This window comes from Dama dama, chromosome 13, assembly GCF_033118175.1.
Source record: "Dama dama isolate Ldn47 chromosome 13, ASM3311817v1, whole genome shotgun sequence".
NCBI lineage: Eukaryota > Metazoa > Chordata > Mammalia > Artiodactyla > Cervidae > Dama > Dama dama.
The window spans coordinates 53,060,892-53,076,122 of record NC_083693.1 but is presented as its reverse complement, the minus strand read 5'-3'; the positions used below and the strand labels follow the sequence as shown (position 1 = coordinate 53,076,122).

The 15,231-nt window shown below is 39.1% G+C and overlaps 1 protein-coding gene across 1 annotated transcript in view; it reads left to right on the top strand.

Moving 5' to 3' along the window:
* BAZ1A (bromodomain adjacent to zinc finger domain 1A) overlaps positions 1–3,587 on the top strand; it is an 84,359-nt gene extending 80,772 nt beyond the window's left edge. The window contains exons 25-27 of the mRNA XM_061159157.1: positions 650–792; positions 2,122–2,209; positions 2,597–3,587. Coding sequence (XP_061015140.1) covers positions 650–792; positions 2,122–2,209; positions 2,597–2,793 — 428 coding nt within the window. The 3' untranslated portion in view covers positions 2,794–3,587. The remainder of the gene's footprint in view (positions 1–649; positions 793–2,121; positions 2,210–2,596) is intronic.
* Positions 3,588–15,231: the final 11,644 nt, after the last annotated feature.

The window sequence follows — 15,231 nt, the reverse complement described above, 5'->3', positions numbered from 1 at the left end:
TAACCTAAGGACAAATAAACTAGGAAATGTGTGGATTTACATTTAAGCAGGGAATTTAAACACCTGGATTCATCTATGGACTATACTACCCTTTTCTACTAACTCATACACCTTAGATCTCATTATATACGTTACATTTTATGAGAAAGCATTTTGCTTTAAGAAAATTCTGCATATGAAGTTAGATTTATAAGAACAATCTTTTATTTCATCGAGAAATATTTTCTGTTATGCAAGGTAATTTATAAAGAGTCCAGGTTTCTAGATCTGAAGAGGTTATTTTCTTAAGGATGTATTTCAGGAAATACCAGATGATTGCTTGCTTCATCTTACTGTAGTTGAAAACATATTTTTAGAACAACCCAAAAACTTTGTGTTCTAGAATTACCTTTTGTATTACACTCTTTTTACACCAATCTGTTCCCAATGAGTGTTTATTTCTATTTGAAATTTTTAAGATCAAAAGGAAATAATGAATACTTGGTCCAGATTTACCTGTCTCTCAGAATATATGTTAGTTTAACATCTCAGTGTGTAGAGTGTTGATTTTCTGTTTGAATGTAGTTTGTATTTATATGCCGTATTTAACTTATGGTGACCAAATACTTTATTTTATCATCACCTAAAGTTAATATAATTATTTGTTCAGAATCATCCCCTATGACACTTAATCGAAGGAGTTCAGGTCGACAGGGAGGAGTTCATGAACTGTCTGCTTTTGAACAACTTGTTGTGGAATTGGTACGGCATGATGACAGCTGGCCTTTTTTGAAACTCGTTTCTAAAATTCAGGTAATGATACTGGACTGTATAAAATGTATTTGTGTATATTATCTGATTTAATCTGCATGGCAACTTGAGGCCGTCAAAATGCTTATTTAGTCACTGTCTACTTAGAAAACAAGGTAAAAGTTGGACAGTTGGTTCCTATGTTGAAGAAAATGAAGTTAGCATAGTCTCCTCAGTCCCTTCGAGTTCTGTGACTGATTCTTATAATCGATGACAGTGTATTGCAATAACCTCACCGTTTTTATTCTGTGTAGTGAATATGAATAGAGTTGATTCAACCAAAAGTACCACTTTTGGTACTTCCCTTATGTTAAACAGTGTTTCTTAAACTTTAGCATATATCAGAATCAACGGAGGGCTTGTTAAAACACAGCTGACTGGGCCCCACCCCAGAGTCCTTGAGTCCCTAGGTCTGGGATGATGCCCAACCATTTGCATTTCTGACAAGTCCCCAAATGATGCTGATAGTGCTGGTCCAGAAACCACATTTTGAGAAACACTGATGTAAAGGGTACTCTTAACAGAGATGGCATAACCTAACTAAGGGGTTTGAGATGGTGCTGTGGTTATTTATATATGTTTGGCAGAATATGATGTGCCATAGCAGAGACAGGCCAGTGTTGGAGTACTGGACTGGAAGTTATACTGTCTTGCAGAAGTAGAAAAGAGAGGATAGATTTGAGCATTTCAGAGGGAATAAATAGCAGGAATTAGAAAGTTTTTTTATGGAAGGAAAATGGGATTTCAACAGTGAGAAATAGAATAAGGACATTTTAGGGCGAGACGGCAAGTTAAAGACCTAGAAAAGAGAATATGGGAATGGTGGATAGTTTGAATGGAGCAGAGGGTGTATTAGAGGGGCTCAGACACAACTGGATTGTAAAGGGCCTCATTTGTCAATATGAGGTGAAGGTTTCTCAATGAAAAAGTGACATCATCAGATTTCTGTTTTGAGACTTATAGAGCCAAAATGTGAAGAGTTAATTGAAATAGCATCTTATAAAAATTAGCTCTCAGTTCCAACTGTAACTTGTTTTTCCTGAGTAGTTTTTTGTGCCAAATTTTGTTATACATATTTTATTCTTCATTACAAATGCAGTTGTGCTCATTAAAGAAGTTTTTTATAGATATATGTATGTGTATATATAGAGAGAGGCTTTTCCAGTATCAAATAATCTTTTACATTATAATGACTAAAATGTATTATGTAATTGTAATGGAATAATACAGAGGTTAATATTCAGTTGCTTTTAAGTACAAAACTTGCATATTTTTGACTACTTATCTTCAATAAATTTTCTATAGGAGAGATATATTTGAATTATTTTACAGGTCCCAGACTATTATGACATCATCAAAAAGCCCATTGCCTTAAATATAATTCGTGAAAAAGTGAACAAATGTGAATATAAATTAGCATGTGAGTAATTTATGTTTTTCTCTGATAATTATTTTAAGGAAATAGAGGCTGTTTTTCTTTCAATGATGCATATTAATGTAATTGTGTCGATGGCATCCCAAGAAATCCCTAAAATGCTTATACATGCATATATGGATATGAAAGATGGATGGGGATTAGATGAGTTAAATATATTTTATAGAATCTGATCTTAATAGACGTTCTGTACAGTTATATAAAATACATCTAATTAAACATTAAACTTCAGTTCTGCCACCTTGTTTCAGTTTTCAATTTCTAAAAAAAACTGGACTTACATTTTCTTAATGAGATTTCCAGATATGATACCAACAAAGATTATATTTATAATGGACTTTCATTTAATCTTATTTGGTTTTTTCATTCTAGCTGAGTTTATCGATGATATTGAATTAATGTTTTCGAACTGCTTTGAGTACAACCCTCGTAACACAAGTGAAGCAAAAGCTGGAACTAGGCTTCAAGCATTTTTTCATATTCAGGCTCAAAAACTTGGACTCCATGTCACATCTGGGAATGTGGATCAAGTTAGCACACCACCGGCTGCAAAAAAGTCACGAATCTAATTTTGTCCTTCTAAAGGATATGAAGAAATCAAATTGTTCATGAAAATGGAACATTAAATCATGCTGTAAAGCAGACATATATGTATAAAGCAATAACAACTGATTGACCACACTGAAATGTGGCCTGCACTATATTCTCAACTTTAATATTAAGCACTCAGGAGAATGTAGGAAAGATTTCCTTTGCTACAGTTTTGTTCAGTATCTAATAAGTTTGATAGATGTATTGGATACAGTACTGGTTTACAGAGGTTTTTGTACATTTTGAGATCATTCATGTGTCCCAATATCTCAGAAAATATTTTTTCACCTATGATTTATTTTGTCATTAACCTTTTTTTAGAAGTGTGGTATTAAGGGAGATTTATCGACACAGAAAAATCTTCCATTATAGCACAGTCTAGGAAAAAGTGTATACAACTAAGAATTGCTTAATGAGCACATTCTTTCAACACTACACATGAATGAATCCAATTTTATATCCTTGAAGTGCTGTACCAGTGCTGGCTGGAGGTATTGAGTCTTGAGTTTATTAACTAGATATTTATTTAGCATTCAAAGTAATTTGTGAATTTGTTTTGTATTTATAAAATTTGTACCTGGAAAATGTTCTTTTAATTTTTTTAAACATTTTATTGTGTTTTTGTTTTATTTCTCTAACTTCCTTAATGATCAGTCAATAAAGGTAACACCCTCCCTTTTCCTTGACAGTTCTTTCAGTTTTACACAACTGTATTATAAGTTTCTATGTACAACTTTTTAAATGTACAAATAAAATGATACATTTTTTTCAAGTATTCTGAGTTTCTGGAATTTTTTACAAATCAGAATTGGACTTCTACATGTGATAAATACAGACCATAGGAACCAATGTTTTATTGTACCTGAGTCTCAAGCTATGAATTGAATCTTTTCTGCCCAAACCCTTTAGGAGTAAGATACCTTCTGTCAGAACAGTAACATTCTATCTCAGGGATTCTTATTAAAAAGAAAAATACCCACCTGTGTTAAGAAACACAACTCTGAAAACTTTTTAAAAATAAATGCTATTTCCTATTCAGACAATAACCAGTCTGTTCCAGCCATAGAAAAAAAACTGGCCTTACAAAAATAGGGAGCCTAGACCTCACCCTCATAAGGATAAAATGAAGTGCCAACACCCCCACTGGTGTAGGACCATGGATGACCAAGTAGAGATCTGGACTTTCATCCCCATCAGCCAGTAATGATGGGTCCCTCTATCCCTGCACAGTGTCAGTGGAGACCAGGTGCGGGGCCAGGACTCACCCAGCAATAACGAGAAGCACCCAGTTTCTGGTGGCAACACAGGCTGAGTGGATAACCTTGACTTAGCTTGCATCTGGCAGTCACAAGGTTCAGCCCCAGCTTCTCCTGTCAGTGGGGTCTGGGAAGGCCAGCTAGCTACTGACAGATGGTTTAAATAGCATCTGGAGTCTCACAACACAAAAAAATGTCCATGATTCAATCAAAATTATACCAAGAGCCAGACAGTTCAAATTGAAGGGAGAAAAAAGACACCAACACCAAGATAACATGTTAGGATTGACAGATTTTTAAGCCACGATAAAAATGCTTCATGAGCAATTTTAAACACACTTGAAACATGAAAAAAATAAGTTTCAGTGCACTAGATTTCTATTGATACTGTAACAAATTACCACCAATTTAGCAGCTTAGACAATGCAAAGTTAGTTCTAGAAGTCTGGCAGGAGTCTCACTGGGCTAAAATAGTTTCCAAAGGGTTGCTTTCCTTTCTGGAGGCTCCATTTCCATGATTTTTCTAGATTTCAGAGGTTACCCACATTCCTTGGCTCATGACCCCCTTCCTCCATCTTCAAAGCTGCCAACGTTACGTCTTCATAGTTTCTCAGTGGTTTCTGTGCTTGCTTCAGTAGTCACATCTTCCTTGACCGCTGCCAGGAAACGTTCTCCCATTTTAAGGACCCATGTGATTAGACTACACCCACTCAGACAATTCAGGATAATCCCCCCATTTAAGGTCCTTAAACTTTTCACATTTTAAAGTCTCTTTTGCCATGTAAGGGAACATATTCATAGGGATTCCAGAAATTAGGACGTGGGCATTTTTGGAGGACTTATCCAAAATATACAAAAAAACTAAAATGAAACAATAAGAAAATGAGCAACCCAATTTAAAGATGGGCCAAAGACCTTTAGACATCAAAGAAGACACATAGATGGTAAATGAGCATATAAGGAGATGCCACACATCATATATCAAAGACATGAAAACTGAACAACGAGACACCTACAGACCTATTAGAATGGCCAAAATCCAGACCAATGACAATCCCAAATGCTGCTGAGGATATGGAATAACAAGAACTCTCGTTCATTGCTGGTGGGAATGCAAAATGGTTCAGCAGCTTTGGAAGAAAGTTTGGCAGTTTCTTTTTTTTTTTTAGTTTGGCAGTTTCTTACAAAATGTATCGATGTAACAACTACAGTGCTTGTTATTTACACAAATAAGTTGAAAACTTAAAACTTATGTCCACATGAAGATCTATATACTAATGTTTATAAGCAGTTTTGTTCATAATTACAAAACCTGGATGCAACCAAGATATCCTTCAGTAGGTGAATGAATAAACTGTGGTACAAATAGACAATGAAATATCATTCAACACTAAAAAGAAATGAGCTATCAAACCATCAAAAGACATGGCAGAACCTTAAATACATTTCCCTAAGTAAAAAAAGCCAATCTGAAAGGGCTCCATGATCCCAACTATATGACATTCTGGGAAAGCCAAGCCTATTGAGCTAGTAAAAGGATCAGTGGTCACCAGAGGTGAGGGAGGAGGGTGGGATGAATAGGTGGCGCTCAGGAGGTTTAGGAGGCAGGAAAACTACTCCATATGATACTATAATGGTGCACGTGGGCTTCCCTGGTGGCTGAAAGGTAAAGAATCTCTGCCAATGCAGGATACACAAGTTCAATCCCTGGTCCAGGAAGATCCCCTGGAGAAGGAAATGGCATTCTACTCCAGTATTCTTGCCTGGGAAATCCCATGGACAGAGAAGCCTGACCAGCCACAGTCCATGGGGTCGCAAAAACGTCAGACATGACCTAGTGACTAAACAGCAACAACATATCTTTATGTTAGTATTTGTCCAAATCCATAGAATGTACACCAAGAGTGAACCCTAATACAAACTGTGGGCTTTGGGTGGTAACATGGCATTGTAGGTTCATCAATGGTAACAAATATACAACTCTGGAGGGGTATGTTGATAATCTGGGAGACTATGTATGTGTGGGGGTAGGGGTATATTGTGAATCTGAATCTTCCACTCAATTTTGCTATGAACGGGATAATTTTTAGAACAGGAAACTAATCTGTATGATATTATAATGATGGCTACATGTCATTATAGGTTTGTTAAAACCCATACAACATACAACACAAAAAGTGAATCCTAATATAAACCATGGGCTTTAGTTAATAATAGTGTATCAATAGTGACTTATCAATTGTAACAAATGTACCACACTAAATGGAAGAGACTAATATGGGTAACCGCTCCAAAATCACTGCAGATGGTGATTGCAGCCATGAAATTAAAAGATGTTTACCCCTTGGAAGGAAAGTTGTGACCAACCTAGACAGCATATTAAAAAGCGGAGACATTACTTTGTCAACAAAGGTCCATCTAGTCAAGGCTATGGTTTTTCCAGTAGTCATGTATGGATGTGAGAGTTGGACTATAAAAAAGCTAAATGCAGATGAATTGATGCTTTAGAACTGTGGTGTTGGAGAAGACTCTTGAGAGTCCTTGGGACTGCAAGGAGATCCAACCAGTCCATCCTAAAGGAGATCAGTCCTGGGTGTTCATTGTTAGGACTGATGTTGAAACTGAAACTCCAATATTTTGGCCACCTGATGCAAAGAGCTGACTCATTCAAAAAGACCTTGATGTTGGGAAAGATTGAGGGCGGGAGAAGGGGATGACAGAGGATGAGTGGTTAGATGGCATCACCGACTCAATGGACATGAATTGGGGTAAACTCCAGGAGTTGATGATGGACAGGGAGGCCTGGCGTGCTGCGGTTCATGGGGTCACCAAGAGTTGGACACGACTGAGCGACTGAACTGAACTGAACAGAATACAGGTAACCAGGATTAGGAGCTATATGAGAATGCTGTACTTCCTGCTCTATTTTTCCATAAACCTCCAAGTGCTCAAATAAATAGTCTATTAATTTTAAAAAATGGCAAAATGGATTAAAAAATATGATCTAACTATATGCTGATTCCTATAAGAAATCACTTCAAATTTAACTAGATAGGTAGCTTAGAAGTTAAAAGGATGGGAAAGATATAGCATGCAAACATTGACAAAAGAAAACCAGGAGTGGCTATTTTTTTAAAAAATATTTATTTATTTGGCTGCACTGGGTCTTAGATGGGGCATATGGGATCTTCGTAGCAGTATGTGGAATCTATGGTATTTGAACTCTTAACTCTTAGTTGCAACATGTGGGGTCTAGTTCCCGGACCAGGGACCAAACCAAGGCCCCCCTGTGTTGAGAGCACCGAGTCTTAGCCACTGCACCACCAGAGAAGTCGCAACCCTGTGTCTTTTAAGCAAGTTTAAGCTCTTTTTTTTTTTTTTTTTTTTGAAGAATTTTCAGTGTAAATTAATAAATAAGAGTTTCCTGGTGGTCCAGTGGTTAAGACTCCATGCTCCCAATGCAGCGAGCCCGGGTTCGATCCCTGGTCAGGGAACTAGATCCCACACGCCATAACTAAAGATCCTGTGTGAGGCAACCAAGACCCAGCACAGCCAAATAAATAAAGAAATAAAAATAAATGGATCACTTTCTCATTGTTTCAAATTCTACCCTACTCCTGAACTTTATTCAATATTCCATCTCTTATTCTTCTATATTCATCCCAAGCCTGCAAGTTTCCATTTGAAGGGTTAAAAGAAGCAATATGATTGAGTGATTCAGTCTTCTGCAGAAGACTAACACTTTCCAAGTTCTCAGATGCTGATCTAGGCTATAGGATCAGATGATGAGAACTATGCCAGTGACATAAGCACTGAATGAAGTACTTCTGTCTCTCTCTGGGCAAAATGGAAGCTTCAGAGATAGATGAGTTTTTGATGTTTTCTGTCTCATTTTATAATGGTGCTTATTTTTGGTCATTAAAAGTTAAGAATTGGTAGAAATGAGAATGTCTCCTAAGTCTCAAGTATCTATTCTTTTTTTTTTTTTTCAAGTATCTATTCTTAATTGAAAGGAGAGAGAAGCAGATACAACCAATGTACCTCTTTGAACACTTGTATCTGCTGCAAGGACTATCACTGAATTCTCTGCTTTGCCATTAGAGTTGGTAATGGGTTGTTTAAGACTTTTTGCACAAAGAGTTGGGCCGATAAAGTACCAAACACATAGGGGATACTCAATAAAACAGCATGGCCTCTAAATCTGCAGGAAAGGAAGCCAGGTTTCCTTTGTTCTGGGTTGTATTACAAGAGCATATTTTACTTTATTCTGAGATCTCCTGGATCTCAGTAAGGCTGGGCAATCACATTTTATTTCAGAGGAAGAAAAAAATTGTTTTCAAGTCATATGCTTCTTCCTTACTACTCTTCCTCCATTTCAGCTCAGAGCCTTTTCTCTCTAAAGTCTAAACTAACAATGTCAGAATCTACACTATATTGTACTTAACTTACCAAGTGTTTTAACACTTTAAACATCTCTTAGGGCAAACAAAGATAAAGGGCCCCCCAGTCCAGACTATTTCTTGACAATTTCTTGGAGAAAATAAGCAAACTACAAATCACAAGAACTTCTGGAAATCCATCCTATGTAATATAAAGCCAGCAGTCTGTAACTAAAGCAGCTTATGAGTTGATGAACTCTGAACAGCTTGGCTACATCTGGTAGAATTAGAGAAAGTGTGTTGAGGGTTCACATGGGTTAGAAATCCGAGCAGATCAGTGACTCTGAGCCTGAACTCTTTGCTAGTAGATTCAAAAACATCTGTCACTCACCCCACCCGAAACGTAACAGGAGCTCTTCATCTTTCTAAATATATGTGTTACTTTGAAGGTAGGAATTTGGGGGCAGAATCTTGAAGAGTGAACTTTTGAGATTAAGGCTTTAGCAAAATTATTTTACACAGATCAATAGGCATTCATTACATTTTAAAAAATATTCTGACATCACTGAAAACGCATAAATGGTCAAAAAGAAACTAAGGATTTAAAAATCTTTTAATAACTTAAAATGTTTCCTTTGGTTATTCCTACTTCAGAGGGATTTCTCAAATTTGTTTCCAAAAGCATGTTTTTACATAACCAAAGCAAGTTGTCCCATTAATTTGGAAAGGGCTTTCCAAAGACAGAGAAATGTCATAGGACCCAGCCAGCCACACAAGCACTCCTCCTGAGCACGTGTGGGAAGCCCAATAAAAGCCCACATTCTCTGAAGCTTTTCCCATTCTTCTATGGTGCTTCTTCAGAATTATCCGGGATTAGAGGCCTAAATGGAAAAACAAACCTTAACATTATTTGAAGAATGTATAGGAAAATATTTTTATATCAAGATTAGAAAGGACTTCCTCTCTCTCTCTTGCCTAAATAATAACAAAAGAAGGAACTGGCTAAAATCACTGAGAATAAATTTGGGCTGAAATAGTTTCCAATTAAAAACATATCCTTTGATACTGAATAAAATCCATCTGGGAAAGTGGTGATCCCCACCTTGGGGAAAGGGTTCAAAGACTGGAACCTTACTTTGAGTAATCACACATGAGGACTATTAGGATAGATTTGGTTCCATAAAACAAAAAACAGTCCAGGCCAAGTAACAGCAGCTTAAATAAGACAAATTTCTCTATCATATATGTAAAAAATGAATCAACAAAAACCACAATTAAATAGTTGGAAGACCATAAGGGGAAGCGCTCATGCCCTGTCAGGATAGCAGAGGCCCAGAGGAAGAAAGACTTCTTTCATGGCAAAGATTCAGCCAATGAAAAGCCATAGATCCTTTGTTTAATATAGCCTGCCTACTTCCCTCCATATAAAAAGCATGGGGGGCGGGGGGCGCGGCAGGGGTGGTGGGGGGAGGTTGGAGTTCCCTGGTGGTCCGCTGGTTAGGACACTGCACTGCGCTTTCACTGTTGTGGCCCAAGTTCAGTCCCTTAGTTGGGGAACTCAGACCCCACAAGCTGCTTGACACAGCCGAAATAAATAAATAAGTAAATAAAACGCACTCTCCTTCCCTTACCCCGAGAGGAACTGCATGTGGCCAGCGCGATGGTTGGGCTTCCCAGGTGGCCCTAGTGGAAAAGAACCTGCCTGCCAATGCAGGAGACATAAGTGACACAGGTTCGATCCCTGGGTCAGGAAGATCCCCTGGAGGAGTGCATGGCAGCCCACTCCAGTAGTCTTGCCTAGAGAATCCCATGCACAGAGGAGCCTGGCAGGCTACAGTCCATGGAGTCGCAAAGAGTTGGACACAAGTGAAGCGACTTAGCACACATATGGCAGCGCCACAGTGAAGTGAAGTGAAGTGAAGTCGCTCAGTCGTGTCCGACTCTTTGCGACCCCATGGACTGTAGCCTACCAGGCTCCCCCCTCCATGGGATTCTCCAGGCAAGAATACTGGAATGGGTTGCCACTTCGTTCTTCAGGGGATCTTCCCAACCCAGGGATAGAACCCGGGTCTCCCGTATTTCAGGCAGATGCTTTAACCTCTGAGCCACAGCAGATCCTGAATTGCGATTCTTTGCTGATCCTGAGTAAACCCATCTTTGCTGGAGAAATATCAATTTGTTTCAGGCCAACATATATGAGTCCCAAGGAAGACTGTCCAGGACTACTGTGGTGGCTCCACAGTCATCAGAGACGCTGGCTCCCCCCTCTTTCTGCTCCATCATCCTAGCCTCTGGCTTTCATTCTCAAGGTCATCTCATGGTCCAGGAGAGCTGGTAGTACGCTATGAAATCTGTGCCACAAGCCAAAAGTAGGAAGGGCAGAAAGAGTTCACCTTCCAGGTGACTCAGCTCCTTTGAAGCAGGCTTCAGGGAAGGCCACATAACATCAGTTGAATTGATCATATGGCCACATCTAGTCAACAGAGGCAGAAAATTCAGTCTGTTAGCTGGGGGACCTAACTCCAAATAAAATGGAGACTGATGCTCTTTGGTTTACTAAAGTAGAAGGTAGCCAGTGGACACTGGTAGCACCGGTAATCTCTATTACAATCGTCGAACTCATTTGAAAGGATACGAATTTCAAGCACTTATAAAGGAGGCAGATTTCCTGGCATGATCTACGTTTAGATTTCTATTCCATTCTTTTTACAATCTCAAGTGAACCAAGAGTCATCAGAGTACTGGGTCCTGCCCCTCTCCACCTTTCTGTTGACAGTTTGTGGAAGGAGAAACAATTTTAAGTCAATAAAAGAAGCCTACTTCTGCTTGGGTTCTTGATTGGTCTCTGACCTTGGAGCAAACCTCTCTTTTAGGGAGGAAAACACTGGAGTTCTTAATTAGAGTTAAATCTAAAGACATTTTTCTAATTAAACAAGTAATTGAAAGCAAAATCACTTAGGTAAACTGTCTAAATTTTAAAAATATCACTTCAGTAGAAAACATCAAAGCCTCCAGCTCACTCTCCCCATTTCAAACCTTTTAATAATTGCCTGTAACATTTAGAATAAAACTCCAAAGTCCTTAACAGTAGAGGCTCCCCAATCTTCTCCGTTTACAGTGCCCTTGTTATAGTAAAAAAAATTTTCACAGCACTCGTGGGCCGGAAGAGATACCTAACAGTTCTGTTTATTAAGTATCTACATTCAAACAATATTTATGTCTTAGCAGCTTTGCACCTGCTGGACACTGCATAAGTTCTCAAACCTTGGAATCATGTTGGACACAATCACCCTCATTTCCAGCTCCACACTGATTTTCTCGACGGACTTGCTCTTTATCACACCAAGTGCGGAGAACCTCTTGGATGGAACTGTAGAGGCATCTCAAGTTAAAGCGTAAAACCGAATGATTTAGTAGTTCCCTTTATGTCCGACAGATGGCGCTATGTTTCCCATAAAATTTAAAGCATCTGCGGCGCCTCTGAGAGTTTGGCGCACGGTTTATAGGTCCATTCACTGGCCCTGCCCACTTCTTCAGCTTCATCATGTACTTCTCTCCTTGTCTGGAACACTTTGGCACCACTGGCGTTCCCCCCCACCCCCGACCCCGCCAAAGGTTAAGCTCTGGAGAAGGAAATGGCAACCCACTCCAGTATTCTTGCCTGGGGAAAGCCGAGGAAAGAGAAGGGTAGCCTGGAGGGCTACTGCCCATGGAGTGGCGAAGAGGAGGACATGCCTGGGCGACTGAGCACGCAAAATCAGGCTCCTTCCTTGCTCGTTCTTTTTTTCATGCTGTGGTTTTGTTTGAGGGACTCTTCAACCAGAGAAACCTTCCTCAGTTTCTCTAATCTGTTAATATATCAGGGCCCCTGGTTACTTTCTCACTAGACTACAGGATCCCTGAAGGCCAGGGGCTGTGTCTATTTTGGTCATCTTATACTCAGTGCCTAGCACGTTTCCTGGCACATAGTAGAGACTCAATACTTTAAAAACAAAAGCAACTACATTCCTACTGACGTGCTTGTTTAGGAATCAGTTTTCAGACACACAAGTAACTAGTTGTGAATACAAGAGAAATTCCTCTCTTATAGTCAGTTAAATTCATCAGCAAGCAATTAGAAATCTAAAAATTGACAACATTTTACAATGTGATTGCCAGCATACCTGTAACAGCATCTAAAAAGCAAATTTGAGGGAAAGAATAATCTTTCAACAAATGGTTCTGCTGCTGCTGCTGCTAAGTCACTTCAGTCGTGTCTGACCCTGTGCAACCCCATAGACAGCAGCCCACCAGGCTCCCCCGTCCCTGGGATTCTCCAGGCAAGAATACTGGAGTGGGTTGCCATTTCCTTCTCCAATGCATGAAAGTGAAAAGTGAAAGTGAAGTCGCTCAGTCCGACTCTTCAGGACCCCTTGGGCTGCAGCCTACAAAGGCTCCTCCGTCCATGGGATTTTCCAGGCAATGGTTCTGAGACAACTGTATATCCACATGCAAAAGAATGACCCCCTACTTCCACATAGTAAAAAAGAAATCTCAAAATGGATCAAAGACCTATTCCTGAAGCTGGAACTATGAAACTCTTTAAAAAAAAAAAAAAAAAAAATTGAAGTCTACAAACCTAGATTAGGTTTCTTATAACACCCAATGTATATGGCATTTTTCTTTTGGGGGATAATTAAAATGTTCTAAAGTTAGATTGTGGTGATGGTTGCATAACTGTGAATATACTAAAAAACACTTAATGTTGGTGCACTTGAAAGGGGTGAATTTTATGGTATGTGAATAATATGTCAACATAGCTGTTATTTAGAAAACAAAACACTGCTGAAAAGTCTATTACATCCCTAATCTCCTGCAGAATACAATTCTGACTGTGGACTTGTATACAAGGTTCACAAGAGCTAGTACTTCCTACCATTCTATCTTCATTCTCTACCAAGGGCACAGGCTCCAGTTGTAGCTAACAACTTGGGGCTTCTTGTGCTTTATTTTGGTGCTACTGAGGCTTTGCCCTGTCTCTATCTGCCTAGTCAGCTTCCACTTGTCCCTTCAGATCCAACTTGCTCCAAACTGAGCTGATGGTCATCTTCTGTGTTTCCAAAGCATCTTGTATGTACCCCATTGGAGCATGCATTGGATTGTTCCATATACTGGCTTCCTTGAAGAACTTATTTTCTTCAAAGCAGGAATTTTGTTATTCTTACCTTTGTATTCTTTACCCTGGCAGAAACTCTCAGTAAATGACGTGAAGGAATGAATGAATAAATGAAATGAACAAACTCTTCTCATTCTTGATTTGGTTTTTGATCTCTTGCCTACTCTTCTTCATGTCTGTTAACATACAGTGTAGGTATATTACATTTTTTCTGTATTACATTTCTGTATGATTCTCTAGAATATAAAAATCCACAACTTTTGTAATAAAGTAAGCTAAACAAAGGCTCTGCACCTTAAATAAGTTACAAGCAAGTTTCTTTTCTCAGATGCTGTTTTTGTATGGTTTGTATAGTTTAGATAACCAGTTGCTACTTATTATCATGAATTCAGTCAACATTAGAAATAACTGATAGGTGGACCTGATAAATGTGCTTGTGAGTAAATAAATGGAAACTAACATTTATAACGGAGAAGGCAATGGAAACCCACTCCAGTACTCTTGTCTGGAAAATCCCATGGATGGAGGAGCCTGGTGGGCTGCAGTCCATGGGGTCGCTGGGAGTCGGACACGAGTGAGTGACTTCACTTTCACTTTTCACTTTCATGCATTGGAGAAGGAAATGGCAGCCCACTCCAATGTTCTTGCCTGGAGAATCCCAAGGACAGGGGACCCTGGTGGGCTCCCGTCTATGGGGTCGCACAGAGTCAGACACGACTGAAGCGACTTAGCAGCAGCAGCAACATTTATAAATTTAGAGTTTGAGACCATTTTGAACTACATTTCACTACTTAGTGTATTTCACTGCTGCTACCCTGTACCTCATCATCTCTTTCCTGGACATAGACGCTAAGTTCTTTTATTGTGAGGGCATTTTCCCGAATTAGAAAGAACTGAAGATGAGACATGGAAGACTCAAAATGAATTTTGTGGATGAGGGAGTGAGTCACAGAGATCAGACTCCAACACACATTTCCCATTTCCCATTATGTTTATATTCTAGTTCTAAGTTCAAATTTGGATTTAGAAAAATGCATGACTTGCCTCCTGACCAGTCTTTTAGCTCAGGCGTGGGTTATGAAGATGTCAGATGAAGCAGGCATGTGGGTGGAAAGGTACATTTGGAAGTGATGAGTATCTTTACGTTTACATTTATCTTTGTCAGGAAGTGGCTGTGGGAGCTGAATATGATGTGTCTTGACAGGGAGTGGGGCTTGAACAGAATGTATCTACATAATCTTCTGGATGCATCGCTTCAGTCAAGACTTGAGGGGATGGGGAGGGAGGTGGGAGGAGGGTTTAGGATGGGGAACACATGTACACCCATAGCTGATTCATGTCAATGTACGGCAAAAACCACTACAATATTGTAAAGTAATTAACCTCCAGTTAAAATAAATCAATTTTAGAAAAAAAAAAGACTTGAAAAACCATTCTGAGCTTTTATATGCCACAGGAACCATATTGTCTGCTTCGTGGGAGTATATGCATTAAGGGGTGTTCACTTTTCCAATTTTCTAAGAAATCTTCAGCAAACAGAAATCTTTAGCTGAGCCTTACAAATAAATAACAGTGAGGTTTGGGATTGCTTCATGACTGCTGCCTGTGTGTTGGTAAAGTCAAGCT